Here is a 16,838-nt window from a genome sequence, read left to right as displayed (position 1 = left end):
CTCCTACCTATGCAGAGGGAGAAGGGAAAAGAAAGAAGACACCTTCAAACACACTAACAAATTTCCACCCTGGTTTCTTATCAGGACTTCATTATCATTGAGTAAGGGACAGAAACAAGGCTGAGGTAGTATTTTAATCTCTAATCCTACTGACTCGGCATGACAGCAGCATACAGCTCAGAATTAATGGAGACATACGAGAATGTTTGCACTGCGAGAAAGAGACAGCGATAACAGAGGGTTAAGGGTCAAGTCCATTAGCAGAAAATAACATTTTAATTCAGACTGCATTTCAGGAGTTTAGCCTATTTCCAGTGCATCCACAGTTGACTAACCCGCTGCGAAACAACCACCCTATTGAAGGAGGGAGAGAATAGTGGGTGTAGCTCACCATTACTGAAATGAATTGTGTTAGTCTCTCTTAAGTTTCTAAAAGAAACAATGAATAAGGAGAATAAAAGGGTTTATTTAGAAAAGAAGCTTTTTATTCACAACTCACCTGAAACTTTTTCTTTGCCACAAAGTACTGCATCCTACGAATCACCTTAATTGCAGCACGGTGATGTTCCCGCAGCCTGTGGGAAAAACGAGGCAGGTGAGTGGGGTGAAAGAGCATCTCCATCCAGACAGTAAATATAACAGTCTGCAGTAAATGCTTCACTAACACGTGAATGTGTAATGGAAGTAGTTGCAATTACAGCCTGGGAGCACAACACACCATTATATTGACCTTCCTCACCTTTCAAGAGGGCTATAAAAATCCAGGATTTTATCTGACCTATGCTGGGTTTGCATACATTTCACAGGTAAAAGACATGTCCACATAACCTCTACCCACATCTCCCAGTTTCATTTTCACAAAAAAAGCCCAAACTCTCGAGTTCCTGCATATTCAGCCATGAACAGTTTTTATACAGTCACTCCAGAAATCCAGCTTTCAGTACTGAGGTTTGTTTATTTTTGTGGTATTCTCCCCCAGTTCCTACACAATGTTTCTTCAATTACAAGAATTCTTTGTTTTTCAAAGAATTATTTAAAAAAAAACACTTAGAAGATTTTTGAGTTGTTGACTCCCTAAGCAATCCAAATGATCTAGTGGTAGCTGGATGCAACATCTACATACACATGAATTCCCAAACTGAACTGTAAGTTTATATAAAGACAAAATAATCTGAAAGACCTTTAAAAAATCAAATGCATTTGCATATGAACTGAAAGCAGAATGAAAAAATAATAATTTGCTCTTTGTACTTTGAAATAACTGCTTTCCATAGTATCTGACATTATTTTTCAAACAGTGCATTAAGACCAAAGGATATTCCAAATTTTTCAAAGCTTGCAAAAATGGTGCATTTTCCTTCTTAACATTAAAGTATCAAATCAAACATTTAACCTGTGGCCATTATTCACCTTGCTCATTTTATTACTCCTATCAAGATATGCTTTAATGACATTACAGCACACTCCTTATTTCCTTTTTAAGTGCATGAACATCTAGCATTTCTAACTCTCATCTCAAACAGACTTCCAGTGATGGTTTTAGGGAGTAGCATCAAAAGCAGAGTTAGATATTCCAGATGTTTTATCTTTATAAAATTGTTATTAGTAATACTGATAGACCAGCATACTGAGATGTCAATTTGCAGTGCTTTTTGTCTGTATTGAACATGACAGCATTCATACTCACTAAGGGATAGACAAGTCATAATTAAGTTCTGTACAAGTTCATACAAGTTTGGGTCTTTGGTATGATATGGCATGGTATCACCCAAGCCTCTTCAGCTAAATATAACCTGGAATTTTAGTGAGTATTCAGCTGTTTCTTTGTGACAAATCTCTCCCCGCAAACGAAAGTTCTGTATGTGCAAATGGTGGATGCCTGTCCTCTGGATAGGAGTAGCTGGGGTGTTCCCTTTCTGAAAACTCACACGTTTTATTAGGAAAACAGCTTTCTGCAAAGCCAAAAACAGAACTAAAAAACACCATCATTTTCTACTTGTAGCTATTGTCTCTCCGGTACATTCTTTCTGTTATAGAAATTGTTCAGATTCAGCAATGGCAGAAAAAATTGCTTTCTCCAGAAACAGGATAAAATACATTGCTTTTCAAGCTAATAACATACAACTTTTCACCACATGTGAAAAGCTCGCTACACCTCTAAATGTATTCATATAAATTGACTGTACCTCAATAATTATGCACCAAATCTGCAGCTGGATCTGCATAGGGAGGCTCTTCTCTCTTAACACCTTACTGAGATGTCTTAGAGACACTGTCTTCAGGCTCCTGCTCCCACAGATCTGGCTGCAACATCATGGTTCGAGTTATAAAAATGGAAATCTGCTATTCCTGACTGGGATAGCTTAGTGTTTGGATCAATTCCCAGTGGACAGTTAGCCTAAAGCTAGTTCACAGTACCCCCATGCTGCATCATTCTGCTGCTAGGGACAAGGAGAACTTCCCCAAAAGCCAAGGGAAATAAAGTGTTTGGGTTTTTACGTTCTGCCTCGTGGAGATGGGAGCCAAAAAGGTAAATGCTGCTTAACTTGCTAGTAAATATCAAAGGTGTGATATCACATAGCTATACATCCTACAAATAAAAGCACACAAAAACATCTTTTGACAAATAGAAATATATTTGAATGGCAATGAAACTGCTTGTAGTATCTTGGTTTATGCCTCATTTCCTCTGGGGTGTTCTTCACAGTCCATCATTTCTGAGTATAATATTTTTCTTTGTGACAGCTGGTCACTAGTAAAGCACACCAAATCCCTCATTCTCTATCTAGAGGACAAGTCTCATCTATAGGAAAGGCAGCTGGATAATAAAAATTATATTTGCCATTCAGTAAAATAACAAAACTACACCACCAAAATGATTTTCCAATGTAGCTATTCCACATCAATCATTTTTCATGCTGACATGAACTTCCAAGCCAAAAAGGAAAGTTAATATTCTCATTCTAATCCTTCCCATTTCCAGTTCCAGTAAGAAACCTTACAGTAAGCTTGTTTCTACTTATGCTGTAAAATCTAATTCTGCACAACAGGCTGTCCCGATTCCCCAAGATTAAATGCTTCTGCAATGAGGGAAGGGAATAAAGGATTTAATTAGTAGCCAAGGTTATGATTCACGGTTGTTTGATCTCTTTGGCAAACTGGTAACAAATGCTTTAGTAAATTGAGAGCTTAACCATTAACTGGTGATATTTGTTTGTTCAGCCACTTGTGACATCTCTGAATTTTGGTTACCGAGGGACTGTCTGCAACCTCTGGGCACATCCAGCGTGCTTAGATGCTCAATACACTACCACCCTCAGTTCCATGAATGCTTTATTTTTGTTAGGAGTGTGGCAGGAAATGACCTCCCCTGAGCATGCTGCCAGAGCAGCAGGACACCTTCACGGTGCACCCGTCCCCAGGAGGAGAAGCCCTTTGGAGAAGCCCTACTGTGCACATGGTAGCATGGAAGCAGTTTTTAGGGATTACTGGGATACTTCAGAGAGCCTGCCTGCTTCAGTGTAGCTGTGTGAGCTAAGCTCTCTTGCAATTGCAATCCCTCATTTTTAGATGTTTAGTTTTGCCTAACTTAGGGAGAAAACTAGTTTGATAAGTACATTAGCAACAGGGTCAGCAGATGTGGCTTTTGCTCTTTTGGCAACAAAGCTGTTTTCCTCTCCTGAGCATTCATCAGGCTTTGAGCATCATTGTCACCATACCCATTAATCTCATAACTGACATCTGAAGGGACTTGCCAAACACCACTTGAGTGTTTCTAATAATCAGCAGCATATTACCTTGAAAAATAAAATATACAGTATGTCTGTAAAATCAAGCTAAAAATTACTGTTTCCAATACCAGACAACATCTCAGCCTGCACCTTTCCGAAGAAAAATTGCCAATACCTTTCACTGGCAACCAGTAATTTTTTCTCTCAATAGGACATCAAGATCACCTTGAAAACAGCACCCGGTACGTGACATATTTCATGGACTTAAACTCACAGAATTAGATCCAGAAGCCACCAAGGAAGTTGTAACACTGTTACAACCCTTAGGAATGTTCCAGAAGGATGAAGCAGGATTACCAACAACAGAAAACTATGCTAGTGGTAACAGTGCCAAGAGATTCATGCAAACCTGCATTATTTTCAGGTAATAAACTTGGTCTGCTTTATCTGTGCACTGAAAAAACCTGTTGTGGATGACGGCACTATTCGAAGCATAAGAAATGAAGATAAAAAAAACCTGACAAAAACCTGACAACAAAATGAAATGGATTGATCACACACATTTCAAAAGAATGCCTGACAGAATAAAATTACTAGAGATCCTTAGTTTTTCCTGCCTCCTTTTGTTGTTAAGATACTTAACCTACAATCAGTCATTGAGAGGAAACCTGATCTCTTCATTAGTCCATCAGAAATCTGGACTGGAATTTCACTTAATTTGGAAAACAAGCATGATGAAGAACTTTATGCAATTTAACAGACATTCTCATTTAGTTGGAAAGTTGTTACACATTTATAAATGCCCCAAACTGTTGCAATTGAGATATTTGTACATTTGACTGCATATTATTAGTTTTTCACAACACAATCAGTCAAAACCTTAATAAGTTTCCCAAGGTGTGGCTCATTCCTCAGACCCCCCCTCACCAACAGCCACAGCGAATGTCACCATTTAGCCAGCACCCAGCTGCCTTCTTCCTGCAAGGGGACCTGCAGAGCCACCCCAGAAGAATGGTCTGGGACAAAGGTTAAGATTTTTTTTTTTTTTAAACCTTTTTATGAAAAAGGAAGTAAGCAGGTGCATGGTTTGGTTTTTCTATGATTCAAGAAAAAAAAATAATTTTCAATTAAATTTTACAAGATCAATCCCCATTTTGAAATACAGAGTTCTTTCAAATGCATAATAAGAAAGGAAAAACAAATACTAATTAGAAATATTTATTGTCCTTACAAAGCATCTGAATTTTCTATCCAACCCTTAGTAATGCCATTAGAAGTTCCCCTTTTCATCTCAGGAAGGTGTTCTACATATTAGTTTAGTGTTAACAGAAATATTAAAGCAACAAGACAAAGGAAAGGTGGTGCTAATTTCCTTTTTATAACACTTGTCTTTCTGTTCATGTGCAGAACATTTTATTACCAGGACCGTAATGTCTGGCACAGACCTCCCAATGAACAGGGACACTGATATTATCGGAGTTAAAAGGTCAACTCTGTCTATTCAGAATGAGTTTAACAAAAATGAAAACTCAGTAGGAGAGAGCCACAAATTTATAATATCTTTTACAAAATGGCCATTTCTCAGTAAACCTAACACTGATTTGAAGTCAAGCTCAGTTTTCAAACCTATTTAAATTCTCTGCAGTCATCTTAAATTTCTGACTTGGGACAGACTAAAGTATTAGAAAGAAGGCTGAAGTCAGTTGGCCTGAAGTTTTTGGCACTAATCATTATTTAGATTTGAACTTTATCTTTAACACATCAGTTTTTAATCATATGTTGTGCATGTGAACTGAAGTATTTTTTTCCATTCAGGCACTGAAAAGCGTTCCTTGTCACAGAATCTGGTGGATGAGATTCAGAGTAACTACATTAAGCCATTTCATTAGTGCATTTAAGTCTAATGAAATCTTTCATCTTTAGTCCTCCAGGCACTTTAGGTATAGAATTTGCTGTGGCTGAAGGTTATCCTGTCATTCTCTGCCCATTACATTTGATGGGAATCTCTCCGTACTGAGCAACATTTTAGATGCTGTAAACTGGAAGGGATTAGTTTGCATTGCTCTGTATTCTGAAATAGGAAATGCTTGATCACCATACCCAGGAACAATATCAGAATCACTGATTTTTTTAAATGATGTCAGTTACCCAGTTTCTCTTTTCTTTTGTTGCCAGAGTTTGGCAACTGTTGTTTGCCACAAATATGATACATTTATTAGAGGCTCTCAAAATAGAGCCTGGCCCATAAAGTATGATGACATTTGAGGACTGAAGTTTAATTAAACTGAAGTTTAATTAAATGGGTTTAGTGATTACACAGAATTATAGAATGGCCTGGTTTGGAATGGACCTTAAAGATCATCTAGTTCCAACCCCCTGCTGTGGGCAGGGACACCTTTCACTTGATCAGGTTGCTCAGAGCTCCATTCAACCTGGCCTTGAACACTGCCAGGGATGGGGCATCCACAGTTTCTCTGGAAACCTGTTCCAGTGCCTCACTACACTTTCAGTAAAAAATTTCTTCCTAATATCTAATCTAAAGCTGCCCTCTTTCAGTTTGAAGCCATTCCAGCTTGTACTGCCACTACATGTAAAGAGTCTCTCTACATCTCCCCTGAAGGCTCCCTTCAGGTACTGGAGTTTACATAAATGCTCCCATACATTTTCAATGTATGAATGTGTTTAGTTTTAATGGACAAACATTCTTTACTGGACCATACCCTCTAGAGTTCCCATCCATTCATGAAAGCAAAGTTAGAAACTAGTGACAAGACAAATGAAATGTGAATGAATTCAGCTATCCCCCATAGTCCTCACTGCCAGGGTCTTCATATGTTTAAATGCAATAGAAATACAGAAATAATAGTTACACATAGAACAAGGAGAATCACAAACAGCAGGCAAGGCAGATTTTTTAAATTTCTTTGGTCTTAGCATTCAAAGTCACTCTAGTAATTATCGGCAAACAAGTAAACTGTTTATGAAAGATCTCTGTCTATTGAACTCCTATTCATGGTTGTAAATTGGTCATGAATGCGTAAGATTTCATTAAATGCATTTGTCCATTTAAGTACTGAATAATTCAACAATAGCAAATTGTTTCTATGAAGACATTTGATTAATAATTTGTATAGAATAGTATGTTTCAAGGGTTTAATTTTAAGAGTAAAACTTTTTTGACTTAAATGCATGTCTCATAACATAATTTCTGTTCCCTACCTCAGGGAATGCAGGGACTGACTTCCATAGGAATACCAGTGATTCTAGGTCAAAAAATTTCTCTGCAAGAATACTCTGCAAGAGTAATGTCAAAGTTACTCTTCTGGTCAACCCTTCAGTCTGTAAACAATTTGATTACTATTTACTAATTGTGAACATAGCCCCAGTGGAAGAAGCTTAAGCTGAATTAACTCTTGTAATCTTCTTCCCCCACTATATATTCTCCCAACTATATGTAGTTGGTCTTTTTTTTTAATTAAAAATATGTAATTTTAAAACCACAGTCATCTTTTAATGGATTTGTATTTTATTTTACAGCAGTTTTCATGTTTCCCTTCTCAAAAGTCATGGGTTTAACTCAGAAATCCTTTCATGCGCTATAGCAATCCTCTTTCTCTAGAGATAGCTCGGTCTAGTTTGGTTCAAGGATTTTTAAGAGAGATGGAAAAAAGAACAAGCTTAAAAATAACATTGCCTTTGGAGGATTTTGATATTTTAATATCTTCAGGTAATAATAAATATAGTCCACTATTATAGGAAATGCTTTAGAGAGGAAAAAATTGTGTAGGCTTTTCACAATCATGCCATTGCTGCATGGTCTATAAGTGGAGGAAGCTGGAAAGACGCAGGTTCCCTGTGGGATGGGAAGCTCAGCAGCCAGAACTCAGAGCATGACATGATCTCCCCAGCCCTCAGCTCTATCTCGGCAGAGATATAACAGCTGGGGAAAGGCACATGTGCTGGCTTCAGCATGGCACTGGGCTTCCCCCTGCTTTGGGAGCCTTCACACAGCAATAGCAGCAGGTGAGAGAGAAGCCTGAGCAGCTGCCTTTGGAAGGCCAGAAAGAATCCTGAGCCCTGCATTAGTGGCCTTGGAGAGGTGTCTGAGGGGCGATGGGGAAGCAGGAGTTAGGGGCTCATACGGAATGGGAAAAACAAGCCCAAGAGACATGACTTGTGTCAGGCACCAGTAGCAATTTGAGACTCAGAGAGACACCAAAAAACATGACTTTAATCCTTTAATATATGCTAATACCAAGGCAACCTGAAATGAGTATTTAAACACAGGTCTGAGAAGGGAAAGAACCATTGCTCTCCTTACTTTTAGTTGGCACCAATGAAAATAACAACCCACTTCTGTGGGTCAGCAGGAGATGGTGAAAGTTTTTTTGGAAGTTGTTTTTCTGGTAGGGAACACAGATTTCACGAGGTGTTGCAATTCACCCAAAGTACAAACTCTCTAATATCTATACTGCTGCACAATGACAGTATTGCTGTAACTCAAGGTAGATCATATTACAACTGAATTTTCAAGAACAGCTTTCTGCAAAGCATTTATGTGATTCCAAAAGACTGGACACAGGATAAGAAACACAAACACACCATTAAAAGCAAAGTTTTTAAGCATGCTGACCCTCTACTCCATTCCCAGTGGTCCCTCTATATTCTTCAGCATGTCCTGACAAACAAAACAAAAAATGGTTTCCAACTAAACCTAAGAGGATCCAGAATAGCTAAACAGCACAGGATTTTGAAGTGCCACACTTAAATTTGTTCAACTGTTTTGGAGGGGGGAATGGTCCAACACATACTGTCTAGAACCAGGACAAATAGCTGTAGCTAGAATAAAGATCACATGTACGTTTTCAGAACTAATGGAATGCTGGGGCAAACAGATGTAGCATCAGAGATTTCCCTTGTGGTCTGCCCACAGTGATGCTAGCTAAGAACATAACCCTCACAGTAACGGTTTGTACTGAAACTGGGCAAGAGCAGGAAATTTCTTGCACATCCTAAGTCGCCTTTGCTGTATATTTTCACAATTTCCCTTTAACTTATGCCTGTTACCAGGGTATGAAAAGCTGAACAAAGGACACAGGAAAAAAATAGGAAAATAAAATTATCTTTGGAAGATACTAGAAATTTGTGCAGAAAAAGTAGGAAAAATATACAAACCAGTTCCCATTTTGTCAGAGTTGATTGTTTCCCAACTTTGGTGATGTGATTATCAAATACCAATTGATATTGATACCCAGATCAAATCACAGTGAACTTTTATTCAGCTCTTCACTCTCTGCATCTTACTGAGTCAGAAGGCTGTTGCTTTTTCACACGGTTCCAAGGCCAAGCTATTTGAAAGTAGCTAGACACAAATGAGATTACAGATAAGTAAATAATAATGTACAGCACTGTCTTACAGACACAGTCTGACACATTAAACTCCTTTTCTAAACAAGCTGAAGACAGAACACAACAGAGTTTTTTGTTCAGAGCACATGGGAAACCACAGATACTATTTTGCATCATCTGGTTAAGAGCAATCTTTTCAGATAAAAAAATATTTTTTGCAGAGCTTGTCACTTAAGGTTCTGAATTACACAAGGAAATTCAGGGTTACAATCAGTGGCACTAAGAAGAAGTAACCATATTTTCTATGGTTATTTGTCTCTCTATTTTTTACCTATTAAACTTACAATAACTTTTGAATATTTAACTGGCTGATGTTACACTACTTCATTATGCTCAAGAAGTTTTTTTACACTACACAGTAACTTATTTTTGTATTCATCATAGAGAGCTACAAGGCCCCTGCAAACTCAAGGCTGAGTTTGACTTTTCTATTTGCCTTAAATTGCACTGCCCAGAATTCACATCAGATACAACCTGTACACAAAAGCACTAAATGCTGAGTATGAGATGTAAAACCATCGAAATTACGTAACTCATTAAGATTCCTCAATTATTTGTTTCTACTCTACATAAAATATGCTTATTTAATATATGCTGTATCTCACATCTTAATTAAGACTCATCATGTAATACTACTGCTGCCATCCCATTTAAACTTTTGCTTTGAGACAAAAGAAATAAGCTTTCATTGGGTCAACTACTGACACAGTTCACAGGGGATCCATGGAAGGTCAAAACAATATTGCACTATTTAACCTCACACAATGACTTAGCCAGAACTTCCTTCAGTTTTTTCCTACATCTCAGTGATATGTGAATTATAAATAATAGTGAATAGGCATAAAAAATTGTCTCTTCCTTGTAAAACAATCATAGGCAAGAAGTAAGAGTCGCTCATACACCCTCACAATATCAGCTATTCTACCAAGGCAAAGTAAGTAAGTCAAGAGAGTTTCTCAGTGGTTCAAGACAAATGAAAGTCATTGCACAGTTGTGACTGACAAAACAAAGCAGATCTGCTGTTGCAGAGACAGGAATTAGAGCAGGAAAAAAATATTTGAAAGGAAAAAGCCATTGATGTGAATGGCAATATTTCAATTATTTTGGAAATCCTAACATTTCCCATGTTGTTTTCTATTACAGAGGGGATTGGCAAATTCTCCTGCTGCTCAATAATGAGAAAGAAAAAGTGGAAATCACTGCTGTGAAGCTCTTTCGAAACCCTATATTCTAAAATTGTACCATGTCAAAATCTCCCACCATTGTGACAGATATCAACTGAAAAACATGAGGCCAAATTCTGCTCTTATTTTCACTGTGAGACAACAGAAGGGACTGGAAGCTGATGCACTGTTAGGTCACCTTGGCTTCTGGCCTGCCATCTCTGTAGGGGCTCTGGATGTAACTTATGCAGTGATATAAGTGTCTTCTCACAGCTGCACTTTTTAGTGGGTGTAGCCTCCAAAAATAAACTGAAAGAAAACTGTAAACATGAGGGTGTTGCTGTGGTTTGTGTAAGCTGCAATGAAAAGCACAGCAAACTGTGAACAGATAGCATTTGGACAAGGGGACTACAATTCTCAAGTCAAAGCCATCACTTCAGGAAAAAAAGGCAGTTACAAATGTAGTTCAAGACTGCAGTTTTTGCAACTGGAAGCATTCTCCAAGATTTGTTATTTTACAATGGTGGAGAAACACATGGGATTTCAACTTGTGGAGAACAGCCTTTCCCTATAAATCACAGAGTGTAATCTGAAACCTAGAAACAGCACAGGGGCTCACATTTATGGATTTAAAACAGATGAAGAGCAAGCATGCTCTTAACCCTTTCCCCATAATTCCTTCCCAGTACAAAATGGAAATGAATATGCAAGTACTGAACAGAAATTAACTTGATAAAAATCAAGATTAATACAATTCTGTAAACACTGAATAGTTCAGACTTCCCTAAGGACACAAGCACAGAATTGTGCTAAAGCAAAGCACTGTAAAACTGTTCGAGCATAATCCACTCTTCGGACTGTTCTTTCATCAACTTTTATTTAAGCAGTTTATCTTATTGAGATTAGGATCTCTCCTATAGAGCAAGACCTGGCAAACACAGACCTCTGGTTTTGAATATCAGGCTATATTTCATTGGAAAAGAAGTAACTAGCAGCTTGTCATCTCACCGTAACATTATAAACTCCTTAATCAGGCAATAGGAGAACTAATACTAACACATTAGCAATAATTTCTCTTCAGAAATATGTAAGAGCATTAAGATGATATAGTGTTTATTTATTGTCACTCAAGATCCCCAACCATTTTTCTATCAGTTTAGCCCCTCAGTGGATGAAAAAACCCAAACCCGGCAAAGCCTATTCCAAAATGAATCCTAAGACACAGCCTTTTTCTTAATTTTTTTTTTTTTAATTTAAATAAAAAAACCACAGTGTAAAAGAATGGATTGGAATATCAGCATTGCCAAGACGCATTAGTCTATACCTTGTCACTGTCAGAGTTCCAGTACTTCTAGAAATTCACTCACATACATAACACAATGGTGTGATTAAAAACAGATATGGGCTCGGATTAAAATAAAGTATGATGGTATGCCATGTTAAATCTCTACACCAACGTAATATTTTAAAGCAAACTCTGAACCAACCAACACAGGACAGGAGAAGAAGAAAGATAATTTTAAGTTTACTGCAAGATCACTCATTGCACACACAGTATTTGCCTGTGGTAATTCAAGCTCTGTCCCTTTATTGGCTGCAGTTCAGTGAAGGGGTACTTTTGTCCATGTCTCCTGTTGAAAAGCTAGGGTGTCTCTGTACTTCATTGAAAAGGTTACAATTCATAGAAAAAATGTCTCTAAAGTGGCAATGATGGGCACCCAAAGCTTTTTCAAGTGAAGAAATAGCTACCTGAGAACATTAGGAAAACGCATAAGGAAAAAGAATTCAATCTTAGCCACTGGGCATGTGGGAGCATTCAAAAAATGCAGACATGGCTAGAATTTTGTGCTACAATAATCAGAGGGACAACCTAAAAAAATCTGAGCTGTTTTGAAAAAAGTTTCTTAAAATGCTTTCACGTAATTGTAGGTGCAAAGAAAGATTTGGGGAAAACACAAATTCACTCTTACGACAATTCACTCTTACGACCAGTATTTGATAGGTCAAATCATGTATTAGAAAATCTCCATAACTATAATAATCACATCTTTGTTTTTCCTTTTGAAACTATTTCAAACCAAAGAGTGATTTTTAACAAATTCATACTTCATGAAAAATTTAAGATTAGACCTTTAACTGCATTATCTTCATCCTTTCATCACTACAGCTTTTCCAAGCCTCGGTATTTTTCAAGAACATCCTCCCTTGCTTCACTTTAGTAGTCCTGCAGATGCTTAGATTTAGATCTCACATTTGTGTCTTGTGAACCCACAATGATATTTGCGTACAAACACCTATGGATGTCCCACTGGGATTTTCAAAGATGTCTATCAGCCCATCTAACTAGGATGACATACATAGTTCTGAAAAATCCCATGGGATAACCTAAATGACTGTGGCAACCTGGTCCATTCCGTATGTAAGCAGATGTTCAAATTCTGTAAGTAAGAAGGAAGAGGTTCTTTGCATCTTGAAAGCCACTAAAAATATGGACTGTACCACATTTACTGAATTATGTATTCCAAATGGATAGATAAACCCTTCTTTAAAGCACGTCCAGTGCAAAAGTTCCTGTATAAATGTACCAAGCTGCTTTGAAGTCCCCATCTCACCACAGCAGGTGCAGGACCACGAGAAGGACCACGAGACTTATTGAAGTCAAGGCAAGAACTTACACAATGCCTGAACTTACACACTTGCTTAGCATACCAAATGATCAGCAGAAACTTGAAAAATTAGTATATATAAGAAAACATTTAAGACAGTAAATGGAGATTACATATCGTGGAGGATTCTAGATATACACTTATTAACCAGGTTCCTATCTTTTGCGTGGAAAAATCTGACCTGAAACATCCGAGTTCTCCTGCTCAATCTAAAAGTTAAAGAATATGCTGTATTATTACTATTGCAAAAAGAAGGTAAATTTTATGAGCTGATATGCTGGAGACAAAAACTGGCTGGGACTAACTACTCTGGTATGCGAACTCTGTTTCTTTCTTCGGCTTCAAAGCACAAACACAACTCAACAATGTAATATTTTCACCTAGAATTATTCTCTACTAAGTTAAATACGGAAAACAGTATGTGTTTTAATTACTTTCTCCTCTCAAATAAGAAACTGTTAACAAGCCAGTTGTACCTTTCAATTTAATTTCTGTTACACAGAAAAAAATATTTTTCTTAATATTCCTGTTTCCCTGTGTAAATATGTGATGTTTACAGAATGATTAATAGTTGAATACTTTGTTAGAAATATCAAATAACTTTGTAACTTTGCAGTTTTGTAACACACATTTCTGCAAAGCAACAATTCCTCAATAAGGGCTGAGGTTCAGCTCAGCAGACAGGTACCCCTTGATCCTGGCCAGTTTTAAGTGGGTTTTATTTATTCTAGAAATACTTTTTTTTTCAGTGGCACCAATACAGTCATAGAATTCAGTATTCAAAGAAGTAATACAACCACACGTTTCCCTTGGCAGTATCAGCACAGAGAAAGTTAAATGGAAATGAAAACTAAACTACTAAAGTCCAGAGGAGTGACTACAGTCCCAGATGGACAGTCATTTGAGGGAACACACTAGTAGTGGAATTAAGGAGGACTCAGCATTGCTATCAATTCTACTACACCTATCTGAGAATTAGGAGATTCCCACCTCAAGATTAACATCATCCAGCATACACAATACACATGGCAAACATTACTTAAGAAAGCGGAGAGATATCTTGCTTGGCATTAAAAGTATTATGATAATTTCCTTTTTTGTGTGTGTGAGATGGGATGCACACATACTTCTCACTCTCCAGTGTCTTTCCTGCAAAAGAGGTAGAATCAGCTGCAGTTAGCCAAACCCTCAACTGGTTCAAACTTCTTTGATTTAATTAGACAGGTAATCCCGAAAGTCTTACTTAGAAGAACATTGCATCAGGCTCTCTTCTTTTTTCTCACCATACCCCTGTGAGCCAGCTCTCCCCCCTAGCCACTTTCCTTCATATTAGCTCTTGGTCCCTCTCTTCTCCTCTGACTTTCCTACACTTTCCAATTACCTTTTTTTTCCACCTCACCTTTATGTTTCCTGGATTTGTCCTGTGGTTCCTCCTCTCTGTTGTATTAGTCATAAGTTACTTATCTCCATTTTCACAGCCCTTCATAGCATACTGTCACTTTAGCCATAGAATCTAATGGCTGTCCCCACTCTTCCTCACATTTCCTTTCTTGTTGCCTTTGTACCAACCAATACTGCAATATAGCTTTTTCCTATTTCTCCTTACTTTTTGGCTGCACAACATCTCTTTCTTGACAATGGAACACAATTCAGAGAATATAACTCTCATATCTTGAGGAGCACAAATGCTAAATAGCAATACAGTGAAATTAGGCTTTTAATGTAGCTATTAGTTCTGCAATTGTGCTTTCTGCATTAAACTAATGATACAGATTCCTTGCAACCAAGCAAAAGCTTGTTCTTCCAAACTTCTGTGAGACTAAGGCTGTTTTGGAAGAAAAAGGACTTACCAATCCTCATTGGCACTTCCTAGTAAGCACTTTGCATATATACTGGGAGTACACTGGTATTTATAGCCAGTTTTTTAATTATAATGCCAGCAATCACTTTACAGATGTTTTGCTTTGTGGAAAAACTGGACAGATTTACTTTTCCACAGGCAAGTATAAAAAGCATTGATTACTTGTTCCATGTTATTATCTTCTTATCATTGGCAGGATATCTTCTTACCATTGATGGTGGACTTGGCAGTGTGGGTTAATGGTTGGACTTGATGATCTCCAGGGTCTTTTCCAGTCTAAATAATTCTATGTTCATGTTTTAAATGAAATGACAGTCTGGTCTGAATGCAAGGAAAACCAAGCTGATAATTTGCTTAAAATCCAACCAAAATAAGACACATTGCAAACAAATTTGTCTACTGAAGTAGATGCCTACAGGCAGAGAGACTCCAACCTGGAGTGCTGTCCTAGAAAGCTCTTAAAAATCAATGTTCTGAGCCAAGCACACACAGTGCCTTGTGGGGAGAAAATGCCTGATGACAGTGTGCATGACAGAGGGACTCTGCTGTGCATTTCTGGGATCAGGTACTCAGTGATGACTTTTTTCATGTCATGCTTGATATCTGTTGACAAGAAGCTCTGTGGGGCTGTGACTGCTGCTTTTCCTATGGGCATTTTATCCTTGTAGCAACACCAGTGAGACACCTACAAAAGGTTATGACCTATGAAAAGTTCCGTCTCGTTCCGTCTCTTAAGAACAGCACAGCTTAATGCACAAGGCAAATGTGCTTTCTGCAAGTAACTGAGAATTTCAGCCTCTAGCACTTCTTAGTAACATTGGATTTTTTAAAACATACTAAATAAATTCCTAAAGATGCAGACAGACATCTACGAAACACTTATTCAAATTCTACCAATTACCCACCTGTCTCAGAGTTGCCTTATACCTATAAGAGTCTGGTCTTTAACTGAACCAGAAATCATTTCACTTAATCTAAGACCAAACCGGAAACAAATGGATTGGTCTTTGGAGAACCCTTGGACTTTTCACATTTAAAAAGGCTTAAATATTTTTCTTCATGTAATTTTTTTTCTGTTTGCAAGCCAAGACATAAAGCCACAATAAGGAACAATTTTGCAGAATTCCCAGTCTGAATTGTAAGCAGGAAAAAACAAAATAGCAAAAAATCAGATCAAAATCTTTTCCCATAAGACTTTCGTGACCCAGTTTAAAAACCCATGAGATTTGGATGAGTCTGAGAGACTCCAGATGAGGCAATCTTTGCTCAATGCTCCAAATGTTTATCCACTTTCACTGAGAAGACTAGATGACATTGCTCTCCAGAACAGATTATCAAATTGATATTGTTTGTCCCATAACAAGATAGCCTCTGCCTAGGCTTAAATGCAAGTCTAAATACACCTAAGTATACTTTCCTCTCCATTTTATAAGTTTAAGTATTATCCTCTTTTGAACAGTATTTACATATATTGTATGTGTGTACATATACAGACAAAACAGAGGAATAACAAATGAATTAGCTATATTTGTATAATTAGGTGATTAAATTGAATTTGTGATTTTTTTTTTATTTTTTTTTTTTTTTGCATGTAACTCCTTTTTTTCCCAGTAGTATGGAAGTTGCTGAAATGTTTTATCCTAGATTACAGCCTGTACTGACCCCTTTAGCTGCTGCTTTCCAAGCACACATTAATAACAAGCTATTAGGGTAACTATTTAAGTTGCAGTCAGGTCACTGGGAATAGTATCTTACTGAAGATATCAGAGTATTAGGTTGGAAGGAAAAAAGAAACAGAATACAAAATGGAGGAAACACTGTATCCCCTAAATGAGGTCAGGCCTTTCCAAGGTGCTTTTCCACTTTAAAACATGCAGATCTGCATCTAAATGAAAGGCCCAAAAGCCAAAATCCAAGTATCCTCTTCAAGTCAGTGGATTCAGGGAGTTGTAGTGAGATAGCTAAAATAACTGGAATAAAAAATCTGCCCTATTATGTGTTACTCATG

At 37.5% G+C, this 16,838-nt stretch overlaps 1 protein-coding gene across 4 annotated transcripts in view; it reads right to left on the bottom strand.

The window, feature by feature from the left end:
* KCNQ1 (potassium voltage-gated channel subfamily Q member 1) overlaps window positions 1–16,838 on the bottom strand; it is a 340,982-nt gene that overhangs the window by 112,787 nt on the left and 211,357 nt on the right. For all 4 annotated transcript variants that reach the window (XM_051804015.1, XM_051804014.1, XM_051804013.1 and 1 more), the window contains one exon: window positions 500–575. In XM_051804015.1, the coding sequence (XP_051659975.1) occupies window positions 500–575 (76 nt within the window). The remainder of the gene's footprint in view (window positions 1–499; window positions 576–16,838) is intronic.

Source organism: Manacus candei, unplaced genomic scaffold, assembly GCF_025592945.1.
Source record: "Manacus candei isolate 608988 ecotype Guabito, Panama unplaced genomic scaffold, ASM2559294v1 h1tg000060l, whole genome shotgun sequence".
NCBI lineage: Eukaryota > Metazoa > Chordata > Aves > Passeriformes > Pipridae > Manacus > Manacus candei.
This window is presented reverse-complemented; position numbering and strand designations above follow the sequence as displayed.